Genomic DNA, 18,802 nt, shown 5'->3' with positions numbered 1-18,802 from the left:
ACAGGGAACAGGTGCCCGGACGAGGCTCCCTCGGGCGCACCTGCCTCTCACCTGGGGACCTGCGACGTGGATGCGCAGTCAGGTGAGCATCCGAGAGCGTAGGGCCTGCGCCCCGCCCCCGTCCCGTCGCCCTGGTTACGAGCTCTCCGCCTCTTAGCGCCCCCGCCCCTCTCGCCGTTCTCGCGAGAGCCCGGAGGCCCGTCGCTCCCAGAGAGGCCTCGCTTACCATCGCCACGCCACTTCCGGGCGGCCTCGCTGGGGCCGCTGCGTCACTTCCGGGCGCCGCCTCACTTCCGCCTGCTCTGGCGCGGCCGCCCGGCCTGCCCCGCTGCTGCTGGCGCGGCGCCCTGCGGGGAGCGGGGTGAGTCGGAGGCGAGAGGACTGCCTTCCCTCCCCTCCCCGCCTGGCGGAGCCCCGGGGCCGCCCTCCCCGGCCCGCGCTGCCCTCCAGGCCTGCCCGCTAGCCCTCCTCTCCGCTCCGTGCCTTCCGTGCTCCTCTCCGCGCGGGCCGCTCCCTGCACGGCCTCCCATCCTCTCCCCCTGCCCTCCTTCTTCTCTCCCCTCCCCATCCTCCCCTCCGCTCCGCATCCCTACCCCCTCCCCTTCTCATCCCCTCCCCATGCTCTCCTTCCCTCCCCTCTTCTACGCATCCCTACCCCCTCCTCTCTCCTCCCTTTCTCATCCTCTCCCTTCCTCTCCTCCCCTCCTCTACGCATCCGTACCCCCTCCTCTGCCCTCCCTTTCTCATCCCCTCCCTCCCCATCCCTTCCCCTTCCCTGGGCCGAGGGCGAGGGCAGCGGGCCGCAGAGGTCGCCCTGGACCCGCCCGAAGTCTGAGCCCAGGATGGTGGCCTGGGCGGACTGTCCGGTCCTGAGCGCAGCGTTGCCCCGGTGCCAGGGGTGTGCTGAGCGTGTCCTCTCCTTTCTCCGCAGGGCGCTCGCAGATGCGGAGGTCGCGGGGCTAGGGCGCATCATGGCGGCTCCCTGGAAGAGCGCGCTGCTCCTACTGCTGGCGTCTCAAGCTGTGTCCTCGGTGAGCTCCTCTGACGAGGAGGAGCAAGTTCCAGAAGAATGGGTCCTTCTGCACGTCGTTCAGGGTCAGATAGGAGCTGGGAATTACAGCTATTTGAGGTTAAATCACGAGGGAAAGATAGTTCTTCAGATGCAGAGCTTGAAGGGCGACGCAGACCTGTACGTGTCTGACGGCACGCTCCACCCGAGCTTTGACGACTACGAGCTGCAGTCCGTCACCTGCGGCCAGGACGTCGTCTTTATTCCAGCGCACTTCCAGCGCCCCGTGGGCATCGGGATCTACGGACACCCGTCTCACCACGAGAGCGAGTTTGAGATGAAAGTGTACTACGACCGCACCGTCGAACAGCACCCGTTCGGCGAGGCCGCCTACTCGGACGGCAGCGATCCGAGTCACAAGCACGCTTACGCTCCGGAAGATGCGTCTCAGGAAGAGGAGTCCGTGCTCTGGACAATACTAATTAGTATTTTGAAGCTGGTACTTGAAATTCTCTTTTGATTTCACTGCACATACTCTGGAGTGTAATACCTTAACCTGTGAAGTTGATTGCGGTTCGCTGTGAACTAGCTGCTCTCCCCTGGTGATGTGCTGGTGACGTAAAGCCATGCCGTTGCTACCTCAGTTACCCCAAAGTAGCAAGAGCCGCGGCATGGTGTCTGTTTTCATTTAAAGATCAAAGTTCCTAGAAAAGGAGTATGAAAAATAAAATGTTTAAACTCCACTTTTGATTAGTTTGCCAGGTGACTAAAAAGATGATTGCAGTAATGTAGGTGTATATAAAAGAAATCAAAATAAAGCAACCTTTCATGCAGTTTGCTCACATTAAAAGGCTAATAGCTTTATGAGTTCCTCTAGCGATTCTAAATGAAGTTAGACGGTGTAGGCTTTGAAGAGCTAGTAAAACCAAGTCTGAAATGTAAAGGTTTCTTCATACTTGCCTGAGCGTGGACGGACGCCCCAGGCCTACACCGCAAGCAGGAACGGTACCTCCTGCCTAAACGGGACTTCCTGGCAGGCAGGTCCAGTTAAGGACGGTTCTAAAATCACCTGCACCAATCTCATCAGGTCATTTGTAATGGTAACATCTTGGGCTACCTATTTATTAAAATTCTTCCGTTATTAAATAACTTTGTTATGCTACCTATGGTAGCCCAGAAACAATACAGATTAGGAAAATTTCATAAAAATAAAAGTAACTTTCAGGCTAATAGAAGAATAGTTAAGTATTTCAATTAAGCTGTCTAATATTTCCACTGAATTTCTGAGAGGCAAAGTACTAAGATATAAAAACCTTTTGGAAGATGAACTGTTTCTCTACATAAGAGTAGCTTATAACAGAAATAAATCAACTTGCAGATTTTAAGCAAATAGTTAATTTCAAAAAAATCTTTTATTGGAATAAAAATGAGAATGTTGTCAATAAATTGGCACCAAATAGTTCATTTAAATGTGTATTACAATATTGAGGTCAAAAAGTTATTTTATCCCTCTTTGCTGTTTTTCCCCCTTCTGCCCACTTTCCTGGGTGTTGGGGGGGCTCGCTGACAACAGTCACAAATCCAGCGACCTAGGAGAAAAATTGTTAGTTAATATAAAATGAAATTTAATTTTGTAGCACTGAATTTTAAACCCATTTAGCTCTCCTTTCTTAGTTATCACTAATGATAGTCCTCTGTGGATTTGTGGTGGGAAGGGCACTAATGAGCTCCTTAAAATCAGGAGAAAAATGTAAACTTCCCTTCAGATGATCAGGGTAATCAACCCCATGTGAAATTCAGTATAAGTGGTGAAGGGAGACATGGTGGGAGAAGCAATGTGATAAAAGGGACCTTCAAAACATCACTATAATCCTTTCTCAAATTCAAACACTGTCACACTGAAGTTCAGTACAAATCCAAATATAAAACCTGTTCTTGAGTTTGGTTTATTTTCAGCCTTTCTCTCCACTGCTCACAGGCAGCTGTGTATCTAACAGCATCCTCGCAGGTTCTGGCGTACTATGCCGACACAGCACTTTAAAACTTACGAGTATCTGAGAGCTCACTGATAAACTGCACTACGTACTTGATCTGAATTACTACAGAACTTAAGTTGCTTGCTTCTTAACGATTCCCAGGAAACTTAGTTCCAGGCATATACTTTATATAAAGTATTATACAGTATTAACTATGCAAATAAGTTCTCAAATTACACAATTATGTGTGTAATGTTTTAGATTACTGTGATTTCTTCTTCGATCCTGTGTTCATTCTAAAGTTCTCTGGAATTGTCAAGCTGCCTCGATTTATAGAAATCTGGTTTAATATGTATAAAGGCATAGCAGTCATTTTGTTAAGTTTCTAAATAGATGACAAAAATAAAATCAAGGCTTTGAAACAAATTGATGCTGTTGCTTTAGCTATTTCAGTGGGAAAACACTGGCTCATTCTGTACATTGAGCTCTATTTCCAAAACTTAGACTAGGCGCTCTGACATCTCATGTGTCCTTGAGTTGGGGTGTCTAGGGATGAAAAGCAGGTGGACATGATCTAGGTAATCACAGCGTTGGTCTTGTCTTGTGAACAGAAGGGTCTACAGGTCCTTCATGTCATGGTGTTGATGCAGCCTGTATAACAATGCTGGGAGAGTCCATTCACTCAAAGATAATGGTCCTTTTTTCACCTTTACCTGATGGAATAGCACCAAGGCCCACACAAAAAGTATGATAACCTCTGTCACACACATCACAGAACATCATTTCTTCTTCATGGTGGGGTTGTCCACATATAATGCAAGTTTTACATTCCATACATTGCCATGGGTAGGTCTTAATCATAGAAACAAGCTCCATGGTCATATCCAGGCAAGAAGGATGGCCTAAACCAAAACCAATATTAGTAGAATTTCACACAAGAATTTGTAACTTAATATGGCATAATAAAAAGCTAGTTTGTTTTGGGATTTCTCAAGAAGGGATACAATGTTTAATCGCCAAAGAGAACTGAAAATACATGGTAGAAGAAAATACATCGAGTTTGTCTATGCCTTACAAGTTACCCCATATACCTGATGATTCTTTGGTTCAAGTCTATCTGACAACTAAAAACCCTAGTTTTTGGATTTTTTAACACAGACAGTGGTTAAACGTTAAGAAGATATACCGATACTTACCACTGTTATCACACTGGGAGCAGTGGATAAGTGACTCAGCCTTCCCTTTCTTGTTGGTCTCCTTACCCTTGAGACAAATTCCACATAGAGCATTTGGAATGACCTTTGGCTGGAAGGTAGAAGAGGGCTATAAATTCATGCCAGAAGAACTTACTATGGGTTCAAAAGGAATTCTGTTACTGTATATGCCTTATCTTTACTTTTGGTAACTTGCTAAGGAGGACCTTTTTGAAAGACATAACTTGACATGAGTCTGCTTTCAACACATAATGGCCTGCTGACTAAAGCCTTAGATTTGACTTTAAATTTTCTCAACTGCATGGTCTCATGTCAGGATTAAATGTCAAATTCTACACTCCCCACAGGCACAGTAAGATCTCCATAATGAACCGGAAGGGAAGAGTAAATACAATGTCAAACTGCACTATTCATTGGAAGACAAAAGCTACGGACAAATGACTATTGCATGTAAGTTAGCTTACTATTAAAAAAAGACTCAGTTTTAAGCAGCTTATATAGTGATTTTGTTTAAAAACTGACACTTTCCAAAGTTGTAAAACTAGATCTATAAAATCTAAGTTACAAAATCAATGTTTTCACATGTTTAGTTGAAAGATGTCTCATGCATACACTGTCATGCATAAATGTGTGTGGAAAACCGAGCTGTGTGATGAATCCCTTTGCGTATCTAATAAATTAATAACAGAGCCTACATGGGAAAATGCATTCAGTATGAGATACAAAACATAAAAAATTTTTCAGACAAGAAAAAAAATTATCACTGAATAAATACACAGACACTCTTACATTTTGAGTACTATTCATTTTCCAGACTAAAAACACGCTTAATCCAATGAAGGCATTTAGCTTTAAACACACTTGGCAACACTTGGAAAAGGACAAAGAAGGAAAGGTTCAGTGCACCTGCAATCACTGGGGGGAGAGCACTCCAACACCACAGGCTTGACCATGACGATGCGATGCTCACTCCCACTGTATGAATACATAAGGTCAGTGGGAGAAAAAGGAGAGCAAGCATGGGCCAAGTATGAAATGGGGGCTGGGGGCATATTTATATATGAACTGGGAGAAAAATTATTTTAAATAGATTATATTTCTGTTTTATTCCAACCCAGCCAAATGCATCTTAGATTTCTTTTTCTTAAGTTACTGAACCAAAGAGGAGCATAAAGGAAACTCCAACTTTGTCTACGGCCTTCCAGCTCTGAAAGGTCTCACTGCCACCTTCCAAACCTGTTAGTCTAAACAAGTTGTTCTTAATTCTTTAAGTTTTTTATTCTTTAAATTATCTTTCTTTGCAAAAGATGACAGAGGCATTCAAAAAGAATTTTTGGCTTATTTATTTAAAAAAGTCAACCTTATACATAAATATAATAAAAACAATTACTCTAAACAATCACAAATGTCTCTACAAAATAATAAATATCATAGAAGTTAAAACATACATATAAAACTGTACTGTCAGCTATTCTACATCTCCTGTACGTACGTATGCCTTTCTACCCTGCTCCCCCACAAAAGGATAGTGTCACATGCTCAAACCTTTTAAGTCTTGCAGTGCGTTACCCTCTTGTTCCTGCTACATTCTAAGCATAAGGTTCTCATTGTGTTTTCCTATACCTAAATAAAAAATAGCTAGCAAGTGCACTTTCATGATCCAAATTCTGGTTCAGATACGATCAAATCTGTAACTGCCATAATATACAGCAAAAAGCAACCTCGCCATCCATCAAATAAGAAATATCTTTTGGTTATAGTACCTGTACTGAATGTAAAAGATATACTTATCTAATATTGTAGTTTAAGTTAGATACTGGCATACTAAGTACTCTAGTATCTTTCACTAAAGTCAAGGAAGTAACCACACAATATTAAATTCTAAAAAAAGAACTCCTTATAGGAGATCCTTTACAAAAGTCAAAAGGAATAAAACACAAGGCTAGTCATTCACATTCTAGAGCAATTCAAGTTCTACAATCATTAAAATATACATTAAACACCTATGATTAAAAGGACACCAAGAAAATTCCAGATTTACTTCTAAGCTTAAAATCATGTTTGGTTAAACCACTTAAAATTTTTCTTACCCAACAGTCTTCATCTTGATGAAAAGAGGGAGAGACAGGGGTGGAGAAGGGAGAGAGAGAGACAGAGACAGAGCTTTGTAGCATTCTCTAGGAGGAGGCCACAGCTCCATACCAAACGCTGTGTTCATTCACGCACTCTGGACTCACTAGGAAGCCACAGCGCTCACGCCAGCACTCTACAGAGCAGATAACTGCGCTGGGAAGCCAGTCTCTCAGTGCACTGCACACTCGACGGAGGAGGAAGGGAACAGTGTGCAGAACTCTCCTGAAGATTAACGCAACGGAACCCTACGTATGTCTGACAGGGACAGTCAGTTTTACTTCGCATAACTGCAACAACATCAGAGTTTCACTATTGACAAGACAATTAAAATACTCATTCTAACAGTTCTCAGTATCTCAAATAAAAGGCTCATAATATACTTATTTTCCTGCTTGAAAAATAACCAAAGATAAGTGATATGGTAGCACTAATATACTATAAATTTTAATGACATACTTGTAATATAGGCCTAAATCCTAACAATTATGCTTTAATTTCAGGTTAATGTAACCTAAACAATACTGTCCTACAAATCAAGGGCAAGACTAGTGATTCTTATCAAGCAAGTCATCAGACACATTGCCATTTTTCTTAACTCCCATACTTTAAAACACATTTCTACACACGCCTTCAGGTTGAAGTACCCTAATACTTAGGCACATCTTGGCTTATTAATACTTTTCACAGAGAGGTTAACTTTTAATAAACATGTTCACATTAATGTAATAAGTCTAGATACTGGTTGTTCCAAACTTTGAAATACCTGAAACATTTTTAGGTACTAAAAATGTTCACAGAAGATTACAAAATGCTTATTTTGCATATTACACTCCTTTGAGTACTATCAATTTAGGTTAATCTATATGATTTTTTCTACAATAAATCAATGATAGTATTGAATGCTTCTTCATTTTCAGCCTCTATTAAAACACTTATTTCAATATTTTTTTTAACCCATAATTAATCCAGGCTTATTGTTTGAAAGGTCTACTTAACACTGATGGTATGCTTTGAGCTGCCACTCCCTTATGAAGCTCTTATCAGACCTGTAGCACACTGTGTAGCAGACACACCAGGTTAACTTTCCAAAATTTAATCTTTGGAGTTCATCTGCTTTCAATTATTAAGCATTAATTTAAATCTTTAGTTTAAAAAATTAGACAAGCTATATATGTAAAAACAAGTACAAAAACCACATGGCTGCAGCCTATTGAAGCTATCTTGCTGAATGCAGCTTGAGATTCGCTTGCCATAGGCTGAAAAAACATGTATTTTTAAGTTGATTACATAAAGGCATTTCTAATGAAATATGGAATACACTAACTTAAGTCGCTTTTTTATTTCAGGAAAAGAAAGGTAAACGAACCGTGACCAGGGTTCTGGTCAGGCTGCCAGGGAAGCTGGCAGCAGCTCGCCTGACCCCGTCCTCCTGGATGACCTACCGCAACCCCAGTTCTGACGGCCAATAAGCCGTTTACAACGCCAGTCGGCACAACTTCTTCACCTTACTCTAAAACGCTCCTTCAAAACACCTTCACAACCACAACAGAAAGCATATTCTGACCCATTCCAGACCAAAGTAACTGTGTATTTTACTACTACCATCCAAAACACAAAATGTGCCGCCAATTCCACTCCTTATGTGATATTCCTAAATCCCCATATCTAAGGCTACTCACCTCTCCCCTAACCCTCCGAAGGGGAAAGGGCAGACAGCAGGAGCAAACAGTAGAAATACCAATATTCCTGATAACATACTATCTCACTCTAAGAATTCCCAGATCAAAAAGTTAATAAATCTAAGCCAAATTACCTCGCTAAATAATGTACAAATCTTATCACAGAATTGTGTGGGCTATGTGCCAAGGTTAAGCTAAAAATCGCCACAATGTAAATAACAAATTTTACTATTTTCTGTTGCAGGGTTAGCTGAATTTGGCAAATGGATCAAATAATTCTCAGATTAAACCCATATCTTTCTTAATGAAAGGCACTACAAAAATGCAACATAGTGTGACAGTATATCCACCCATGCTTTACAGCTCAGCATGTCTATACTAAATACTAGGATATTTAAAATGTCAGATAATTATGACCTTTACTCTGACAAAACAAAGTATGAAGTTCTGCCTGTGAAATAATTTTTTAAAAAATCCTATTTGCCTGGTTACTATTAAGAAGAGAAAAAAGATTCTCTTACAATTTGTACATATACAGAAAACAGAAGCTAAACCATGGCCAAAAGTGACAGAAAAGCCACCAGGAAGATAAAGCAAAAAAGAAAGAAGCTGACAAAGGGCACACACCACAGAGGGACAGCCAGCGAAGGGCAGCAGGCAGGAGCTCCACCACTTTGAAATTCAAAGTTAAAACATTTCAGGGAGAGAGCTGGTCAGGAAGGAAGCTGAGTCAGGGGCTTTTCTCTTCTACCTTGTACCCAGGCACTGACTTGGACAGTACAGAACGCTTGGAAGCATCTTTTCTTGGGGCGGCACCTTTGTCCTTGGATCTCGGTTTTCCCTGGAGAGGCTCCTCCTGGCTGTCGGGAAGGCCTTCCCCCTCGGACACGTTGCCAGAGGAGCTGTCCTGCAGGTCAACGGCACAAACAGAGATTCCTTGGAATTCACGGAAATCTGAGTCTGAATTTTGAAAACTACAGAAAATATTCAAAGAAAGGTTTAAAGGCCCATCAATTTAAAAATAAAGATAATTCTAAGTATAGGAAAACTTTTTCCAGTGGAGACTAAAATAAGCCATGTTACAAATCATTTATCCATCTTGTAAGTACCTTATAAGATAAAGCTAACTCCATTTCTATCAGCAAGTACCTTCATCAACTGTGTTTTCTGACTTCAGTCAATGGAAGCAGAATTATCTGCTTCAGCTATTATTACACCACACAGCTTCAACATCATTTTGCCATGTCGCAAGGGAACATATTTGTTCCATACAAAAATGCTATTTAAAAAATAAACTGTTTTAAACAAGTGTGGGTATTTTCATTGAGCAATAAAGGTCATTAAAGAAGTTCTTCAAGTACACGCTTGTGTTTTCATAACGTTCAACTACGTAGGGGCCAATACTGCAGAGTATTTACAACAGCATCTGACATAGTTTAGATGTTCAAAGTTTAGGAATTTGATATCTGATATTCTAATTCTTCCTTTTTTAAAATTTTCTAATTAGAATAAAAATGTTATATTTATATAAATTATGGAAATTATAAATGAAAAAACAAGGTTATCCATAACCACCCTGATAAACATTCTGCGTAAGCTACTGGAACATGAACGTGATCTCTTTTTTCTTTTTTCTAGATGCATGTTTGCACACATAGAGACACCAGACTCACACATCGCACACCACATACAGAGCCTATCTAGACACGCGCCCTCACTTTCTAAAACACAAAACTGGATTATGTGTGTGTGTGCGTGTGTTTCAATATTTTTAAGCGTTACGTGCATTTTATCACACCATTAAACGTTCTTTGAACTGCATTTCTATCAGGTAAATTTAATATATCATTCATTGTGGATGTTAGGTTTATTTCTAATTTCCACTATAAAAAATACTGTTGGGGCCGGCCCAGTGGTGTAGTAGTTAAGCTCGCATGCTCTGCTTTGGTGGTCCAGGGTTTGCAGGTTTGGATCCTGGGTGCAGATCTAGCACTGCTGGTCAAGAAATGCTGTGGCAACACCCTACACAAAATAGAGGAAGACTGGCACACGTTAGCTCAGCAACAATCTTCCTCAAGCAAAAAGAGGAAAATTGGCAACAGATATTTAGCTCAGAGCCAATCTTCCTCACACACACACACACACACACACAAAATATTGTTAATGGGGCCAGCCTAATGGTGTAGTGTTTAAGTTCACACTCTGCTTAAGCAGCCCAGGGTTCACAGGTTCAGATCCTGGGCATGGACCTACACACTGCTTATCAAGCCAGGCTGTGGCAGCATCCCACATACAAAACACAGCAAGATTGGCACAGATGTTAGCTCAGGCACAATCTTCCTCACCAAAAGAAAAAAAAAATACTGTTAATATTCCAAGGCACGTTTTTTCTAATTAAACTTTGTCAGCATCTGACTACGTTCTTCAAATAAATTCCACTAGTGTATTTGCTAGGTCAAATTCTACAGAAGTGAAAACTCTTGGTATATACTGTCAAAATGCTTTCCTGAAATGCTGGATGAATTCACACTCCTACTAGCAGCATGGGAGAACCCCAATGCCATCACACCCTCACCACACCACAGCCCGCCTCTCACCAACGCCAGGAGTCAGTGGTATCACCACATTAGTACTTCAACGGCATTGTATTTTATGCACCATGTATCATTAAACATGTCTTAGCAGCTGTTGGTGACAAAGAAATGGGCTGCCCATGGAGTGGCTGCGTCCCCAGGTTCAGGCTGGCTACAGTGAGAAGTTTCGACAGGGCCAGTTGCTAAACATGCAGTGCTAAGAAAATGAGAACCCTCAACCATCTCGTTTTTTGTTCTCCTTCACTTCTAGAGAGCACAACAACTTCCCCACTGTCTAGCAATCGCATTTTGTTACAAAGAAAAGTCATACAGGAAAACCTAACTAATAGCACAACATACTAGTAACCTTTACATTTTCCTAGAGGAAGCCTAAGATTACTAATTAAGCAATACGAGTACAAGTTAGTGTGCTCCCCGGAATCAAGAGAGTTGACTATAAAGGTGTTTGGTGCCCCTGCCTAACCGGCTTGTGATCACAAGGAGCCCCTTTAAAAACAACCCTGCCAGAGGCCAGGCACGGCTTGTCTGCATCCACGCACACAATCGAGAGCTTCTCTTCACAACTAGGACCCACAACTAAAATACACAACTATGCACTGGGGGGACTTGGGGAGAAAAAGCAGAAAGAAAAAAAAAGAACTTCTCTTGATGAAACCTTTCTGAAAATTACACACGACTGTCCCTTTTCCATAGGGGGCAGTGATGCAAGTTCAATGCGACACTCCAGGAAAGCAACAAGCAAAGCTTCAAAGGAAAGGAGCGCTCTCCTACCAGAGACCTTCTTACCGAAGTGCCTTTATTTTTCCGTTTCTCGTCACCTCGACCATCTTCAGCATCGTCTGAATCACCATCGCTATCTAGAGCAGGCAGCTCAGGATCCAGAGGGGGCTCGTACAGCGCCGTGTTCAACGGCAGATACCGCAGCTCATCCGGAGAGTACCTGAAGTTCAGAAAGACCATTTCAGCTTTCCTTTATTACTAAATATGAATGGATTAATCTTTGAGCTATGAAGATAGCCTTGATCTTCTCAATTAACTCCAAATACTTCTGAAAAATGATTAGAAGTAATAAATAATTTTTCATCTTGGTGGTCAAGTAGGGACAAGTAATAAATAAAAAACCTAAACATTTTTTTCACCAGACTTAGTGTACACTATGCAGTTGATTCATATTATCAAAAGATAATAGGGGCCGGCCTGGTGGCGTACTGGTTGAGTTTGCATGCTCCGCTTCAGTGGCCTGGGGTTTGCAGGGTCAGATCCTGGGCACAGACCTACACACCGCTCATCAAGCCATGCTGTGGCCACGTCCCACATACAAAATAGACGAAGACTGGCACAGATGTTAGCTCAGGGACAACCATCCTCAAGTAAAAAGAGGAAAACTGGCAACAGATGTTAGCTCAGGGCCAATCTTCCTCACCACTCCCTCGAAAAAGATAATGTTTCTCTTTTACCCTCAACCCAAAAAAGAAAAAAACAAGTCAGCAGACAAGGGTGAAACTGTGGCAATATAAAATCATGCACAAAATCCAGGCTGCCTGATCACCTCCACCTGCCCTACTCTCCCAGCTGTCACTGCTTGTTGTGTGCTGGCACCGCTCCCGTGTGAAATGCTATGATGCTAAGAGTCAACCTCACAGAACGGACATGAGAATTCAACAAACTAACACACATAAATCACAGCAGTGCATGGTACATGATATTACTTAAGAAACAAAATTTTCAGTAATAAGTTATTTTAAACCAATTCGTGAAGCCTGTATTCTAGCAAATTTAATCATCTATATTATCCTAAACCAGGGATTGGCAGCCCCTTCCCCAGGTCAGATGGCACACAGCCAGCTGACAATGTTCACACATCCTCACCCACAGGAGCGCCCAGGCAGCAGTGCCCTCTGCACCTGTGCTCAGGAGCGGACAGTGGGTCTGCACCTCCCTCAACTAAGACATCCACCAGAAAGCAAAGGAGTTGGAACACTGCCCATCATTGCAATAATGTGCTGACCCCAAAATAAAAAAAAAAGAAAATTTGCTGACCCATCGCTTGAATTTGACTTTCAAATAGTATGATCCTGTACACTATTTTAAATCCTCTTCTTTGAAGAATATTCTCTATCTTAACGCAGGGTTTAACGCTGAAGTAAAAGCTGAGATTTTGAAACCAAATGACCCTGTTAGCCCTGTTTTCAGTTATGACCAGGCTGAGAATAAGAGCTAACAGCATTCCTGCTACACAGAGTGGGAGCAGCAGCCAGGCCAGCGCAGGGTGTGAGTGGAGGAACCAGGTGGCCAAGCCCACCTGGGAGCCCCTCTGCTCCTCCCTGCATATCCTCTGCAGGCTAAGCCAATGCTCCCCAAACTTGTGTCTGCACATGAATCAGGCAGACACCTGTGAAAATGCAGATTCTGACTCAGCACATCGGGGTTGTGCCTGAGAGCCTGCATTTCCAACAAGCTTCCAAGTGGGGCCAGTGCTGCTGGGCCATGGACCATACTCCAAGGAGCGAGGTGCTGGAGAGCCTGGCACCTGTCCGCAGAAACAGAGACAGGCGCACAGGGAGACGGGCTGTCCAGGCCGGGCCAGCAGATGTTCAGATTCTGGTAGGAGGGTGCCCTCCACCACAGAATCACAGAAGATAGAGAATATTGACACAAATCTTATCCAACACCTTATGGTAATATTTACAGAGCTAAAAACTATAAGGAGCCAACTACCCAAGGCTCGGAAGTCCCTCACCAACAGCCAATACTGACGGGACATGCAACCACTGAATACCTTTTGTAATATTCCTGGAACTGTCCGGGGATGAGGGCCACTGGGTAAGAACTGACCTTGGTTCGCTCTGTTGGTAACACTTTGTACTTCCCTTGAGGCACCTGGATGACCTGGGTTAAGATGAAAAGAAATACAAAACTGATTCCACGCTAGCAATCAAGGTTTTGGGGAAACAATCCCTCTTGTTGTCCACTGTGCTCCTCCCCAAAAGAGCTAAAAATACAAGAGACGTCAGCAGCTATAACCCAGCGGACGGTGGTGTGTGTAGGTCCACAAGCGACTTCTGTCTGGCTCTTTACCAAGGTCCTCGTCTCTGAGGAAAGGCAGTGTGTCTGCTCACCACTTAAGAGCCACGTGACCTGAGCAACTTATAAAACCTCTGAAGCCAACTTCCTCATCTATGAAACGGAACTAACACTAGTTTCAACCCCAGACGGTAACTGTGAGAAGTGAATGAATTAACATGGAAATCTCTTACGACAACCCTTGAGAGACACGGCAAGTACACTATGCAGCTATCAGTCTCATTCAGTAGAACATCAACCACAAAGCAGAAGACAAACTCATACACACACGCGAATTGAGTATTATCAGGCACAACATTAAAAGTGATATTTTAAGTTCTAGGGAAGAAAAGTACACGTTGCTGGTACGAACAGCAACAACAACAAAGGAGGCATCGAGAACTCTGCAGTAAGGGAGTGTCAGGGACTAATAAATTTAAGCCGTCCTACGTGCGTCTGAAGGTCAAAATAAGCTCTTCTTTCTTCCATCCGCTCCCGGTTCAGGTTGCTGTTAAACTCGGCTGCTTTTCTGGCAGCTTTCTTAATGTACTCAGGCACTTTGCTGGCTTCGACCTTCTGCGTATTCTGTTGCTGCATTTGCTGAAATAAAAATACTAGAGTTGGAAGTCACAGGTAACCTTACAAAATGTCATTCTCCCCAAACCAAATAAAAGTTGCCAGTCAGCTCAATACTTACAGAATACTCTTTATAATGATCTGTAATTCGCTGACGTTCTTTTTCTTGCAGAATAACAGAATACTCAGCATGTTTGGCTGGATATTCCTTTATCATTAAATCGATCACTTCATCGCTGCGCAGTGCTGTTAAACCTATTTTAGACCAAAAAAAAGGTAAAGAGGCTACTTTAAGGATAAGTGAATAAAATCACTTCTCAAAATTTGCTTTTTCTTCAAACTACTCTATATATTTAAAAGATTTTCCAATAGCCAAAGCAAAATATTTTAATACACTCGAAAATAATAAAAAAATAGTCATAAAGTCAAACAATTACAAAGAAATAAATGACCAAAGTTACAAAAGGAAAGAAATAAATTTTTCAATCAAATGTATTTTTTTAAGATTCTATGTACTATAAACATATATCCCTTTATTAGAAACAACTGCTAAACAATGATGCACGTTAACTACTGGCAATTAACACAGGATACTCGATGAGAAAAACAGACTTCTTCAATATGCGCTAGCTCTTAGTCTTCAAATTCAGTACCCTAGAAATACTACAGCGGTAATTCCAATTTCACCAAAAGCATCACACACATACACACACGTCATATAAGTAATTTTCAAAACTGACAGTTATCAGATTGTATCAATCGCCGAGATGAATGAACTCCCATGGTTTTGTATTAAAAAGTAACCATGTTGCATTAAAATGTTTATGAAAGGAAAATTACAAATAAAGCACAGAGACAATCATACAGAACTAAAAATTGAGCAAAACACGCCTTTTAAGAGATAAGGATCAATACTTTTAAAAAGTACTGTACAAATTTTGCACAAAAAACACACACTTTGACACTTCTGTGAAAGCCATTAGAAAATGATATTGCTATAAAACATATCATTCTCCTTTGCATTTAAACTATCAAAAATGAAGTAAACAATTTAGCATTTAAATAATTCACTCTATTTCATTAATTTTGTGAGAAGGAGACAAAATACTCATCCAGCATCACCCCATAAATGTTCAGCTTTCCAAGTTCACATTCAAAGCATTCATTACCCAGAGTGCACTGAGTTTCGGTGATGACGTTTAGCTCCCTCAGGTACAGTTTCTCCTTATGAGACAAATCTCGTCGCTCTAAATCTCCAAAAAAGAGAATAAAAGACTATTAAAAATAGTCTTTTGCATTTGTAATATTAGGTATTTGTAAAACTTTCAAAGGCTTAAAAAACTTTTTAAAATTTTTAGAAAGTTAAAATCTTTATGGATTTACAAAAGTACTTCTCGCTACGTATTCCAAATATTATTAAAGAGACTACACAAAAAATCTTACAAATTCAAGAAATAAAAGTTAAAATAAAATTGAAAACAGAATAATCCACAGCAAGAGGGTAACACAAATAACTGTCCCCCAGTGGCTGATGAAGCACGGCCTTTCTCAGATTCAGACACAGCTTACAAAGCTACTCTACTCCTAAGGTCAAGGAACACCGGTAAAGAATCAACACCGGTTCATGTGGACAGAAAATGATTTTTCCTAAAATTTTCCCCAGGACTTTCATCTTCCTCATTTTGCTTCTAAATAAGTTTACAAGGTGAAAGAACAAATTGGCAGTAGAGGGAGATGTTGGATGATAGCAGTAAATGAAAATCAGCCGGCAGACGGACACAAAATATATTATAAATAATCCATACTCAAATATTCAGAAGGTGACAATCTATCAAAAAAGAATTACTATTAGTTAAAAGTTAGATTTAGTCTGTTACACAAACTAAGACTTAATACCTGGATATTTCCGTTTAAAGGAGGTCACACCCAAATATTCACTGACTTGTTCTTGAAGCATATAGTATTCTCCTGTTTCATCAGGTGGCCATTTGTACTCTATCAAATTTTCTGCTGGATAGTAGCTAAAGCTAAGCACAGAAATATATATTATGCCTTAAATGTGGCTTTTCTTAAATTTTAATCACTTTTATTGTTAAGGATTTTTTTTTGAGAATATTTATTTTTAAGAATTTGGAAAAAGTACTTTATTTAAATTCTCAGTCACTCTTCTATGACTTTGCAATACAAAAAATGTCCCATGATTTCATGAGTTATCAAAGAAAATTATAAAACAGGTAGAAGAAAAAGAAACCACCATCTGGAATACCAAAACAAAAAAGTTCAACAGAAATAACATTTTATATAGACCACAAAAAACAAAGACTCACAATTGTTAGGAACAAAGGCATTTTTTAGCTTAAGAGATCTGTAAGGCCAAAACAGAGTGGTAATATCAGTTCTGAATTCTATTGCTTGGGCTTAACACCCATAGCCACTATTCCATGTGCCCAAGGTGTAAAGTGATGAACTTCTGTTCCCCATCTGCTGTGCAGTGTGTCTCAAACAGCTGTGAAAACAGAACTCTAAAAACCTATTTCTCAATGAATTGAACTATAAACCATAATTATTTGTTCTCATAGACTCCACAAACCCAAAAGCAAAGAATGGACTTAGTTTGATGGTGCCGGTGCACTGCAGATCAATCCGAATCCTGAATAGCAGAGAGTACAGATTTCTGGACCCAGGCCAATTCAACCTCTAAATTTCATCAACGGACAAAAGAGGCAGAAATGTGGCACTATTTTATGCGTGTACCCAATTAAAAGTAATGACAAAAAGAACAGTTCTCTCAAAAATTGTGCTGGGAAATTGGATATCCAAACACTAATGAAATAACCTAAGAGGACTCTTACCTTATTTCATATTCCAAAATTAACTCAAAATGGATCAAAGACATAAATATAAGAGCTAAAACTAGAAAACTCTTAGAAAACATAGGGGTGAATTTTCATGATATCAGATTTGGCAATGAATTCTAGATATGACACTAAAAGCAAGATGGGCGACAACAAAAAAAAATACACAATTTGGACTTCAGCATAACCAAAAATTTTGTGCATAAAGGACACTATCAACAGAGTGAAACAACAATCCACAGAATAAGAGAAAATATTTGAAAATCATAGATCTGATACGGGATTAATATCTAGAATATACAAAGAATTTCTACAACTCAACAACACAAAACCAACCCATAAAAATGGGCAAAAAACTTGAATAGATATTTCTCCAAAAAAGATATACAAATGGCCAATAAGCACATGAAAAAATGTTCAACATCACTAGTCATTATTCACATTTCACACTTTTTGTTTAGAATGGCTATCATCAAAAAAAAAAACAAACAATGGAAAATAACAAATTGGTATGGATATGAAAAAACTGGAAACTTGGTGCATTGCTGGTGGAGATATAAAATGGAGCATCCACTGTACAAAAGTTTGGCCGTTCCTCAAAAAGCTAAATATAGAATTACCATATGATCTAGCTATTTCACTTCTTTTTCTTTTCAAAGGAAGTGAAAAGACTCTGAATAGGTATTTATGCACCAATGTTCACAGCAGCATTATTCACAACAGCCAAAAGGTGCAAACAACCCAAGTGCCCATCAACAGATGAATGGAGAAACAAAACATGCCATAAAATGGAGTATTAGGTCAGCCTTGAAGAGGAAAGCAATTCTAATACATGTTACAACACGGATGAGCTTTGAAGAAATTATGCTAGCTAAAACAAGCAAGACACAAAAGGATGAGTATTATACAATTCCACTTATGAGAGGTACCTAGAATAGGCAAATTCATGACAGAAAGTAGCATGGTGGTTGCCAGGGGCTGGGAAAGGGGGAAAATGGGAATTTTTATTCCTTAATGGTTATGGAGTTTCTGTTCGCAGTCGTGACAAAGTTTTGGAAATGGATAGTGGTAATGGCTACACAGCACTGTGAATGTAATTAATGCCACTGAATTACACACTTAAAAATAGTTAAATTGGTGAATTTCATGTGTAATATTTTTTTAATGGCACTGAGTAACAAAAGCAACTTTGGTGTCACACTGTAACACAGGACAAAACTATTCTACAATTTTCAATAACTGCCTTGGCCAGGGCTAGGGGGAGGGGAGGAGGAAGCTAATGCAGAGAAGAGAAACATACCACAAAAAACATTATTAAGCAATAAAATAACAGTACCCAAGGTCTTGACTTGAAGTTTCACAACTCCTAGAGCTATCTCCTGAGCCCATTCGCCTCCTTTTGGATGGCTGGGTTCCATCATTTGAATTATCTTCATTGTCATCCTACACATTTAAAAGAGTCAAAAAATAAAAGAATCATACATATGAAAAGAATGATTATGTATCTTCCCAGACTTGCTAACAAGCTCAACTTAAAGGCTTTCTAAGGACAACTGATTATGCAACTGTTAACTTTCTATTACAATTAAAATGGGACAAGAATTTGGCATGGGCAAGACCTGGAAATAACTGAAAACTGATCTTCAATATAATCAAAATAAGAAAATTTTCAATTAACTTGTAAATCTAAATCTACTTTTGAT

The 18,802-nt window shown here is 40.5% G+C and overlaps 3 protein-coding genes across 4 annotated transcripts in view; 1 reads left to right on the top strand and 2 right to left on the bottom strand.

The window, feature by feature from the left end:
* The window catches only part of WDR27 (WD repeat domain 27), a 164,255-nt gene extending 164,041 nt beyond the window's left edge, over positions 1 to 214 (bottom strand). Inside the window, exon 1 of the mRNA XM_046669861.1 lies at positions 52 to 214. The gene's annotated coding sequence lies outside the window, so the exon portion shown is untranslated. The remainder of the gene's footprint in view (positions 1 to 51) is intronic.
* A 21-nt stretch (positions 215 to 235) lies between these two features.
* Positions 236 to 1,842, top strand: C8H6orf120 (chromosome 8 C6orf120 homolog). Its single transcript, XM_046669864.1, has 2 exons — positions 236 to 361; positions 932 to 1,842. Exon 2 carries the CDS (start codon positions 972 to 974, stop codon positions 1,527 to 1,529), a length of 558 nt encoding a protein of 185 aa, XP_046525820.1. The 5' UTR covers positions 236 to 361; positions 932 to 971; the 3' UTR covers positions 1,530 to 1,842.
* Positions 1,843 to 2,402: 560 nt separating this feature from the next.
* On the bottom strand, positions 2,403 to 18,574 carry PHF10 (PHD finger protein 10). Of its 2 annotated transcripts, none has more exons than XM_046669862.1 (11): positions 18,436 to 18,574; positions 16,141 to 16,271; positions 15,414 to 15,497; positions 14,366 to 14,499; positions 14,119 to 14,268; positions 13,385 to 13,494; positions 11,392 to 11,545; positions 8,763 to 8,918; positions 4,182 to 4,290; positions 3,699 to 3,887; positions 2,403 to 2,598 (listed from the first exon to the last, which is right to left on the bottom strand). In XM_046669862.1, exons 1-11 carry the CDS (start codon positions 18,486 to 18,488, stop codon positions 2,513 to 2,515), a joined length of 1,356 nt encoding a protein of 451 aa, XP_046525818.1. In that variant the 5' UTR covers positions 18,489 to 18,574; the 3' UTR covers positions 2,403 to 2,512. The 2 variants fall into 2 exon arrangements, with proteins under 2 accessions (XP_046525818.1, XP_046525819.1); XM_046669863.1 differs by having other exon boundaries at positions 15,414 to 15,491.
* Positions 18,575 to 18,802: the final 228 nt, after the last annotated feature.

Source organism: Equus quagga, chromosome 8 (genome assembly GCF_021613505.1).
Source record: "Equus quagga isolate Etosha38 chromosome 8, UCLA_HA_Equagga_1.0, whole genome shotgun sequence".
Taxonomy (NCBI): Eukaryota; Metazoa; Chordata; class Mammalia; order Perissodactyla; family Equidae; genus Equus; species Equus quagga.
Note: the sequence above shows the minus strand (reverse complement) of the source record. Positions and strands in the feature narration are given on the sequence as shown.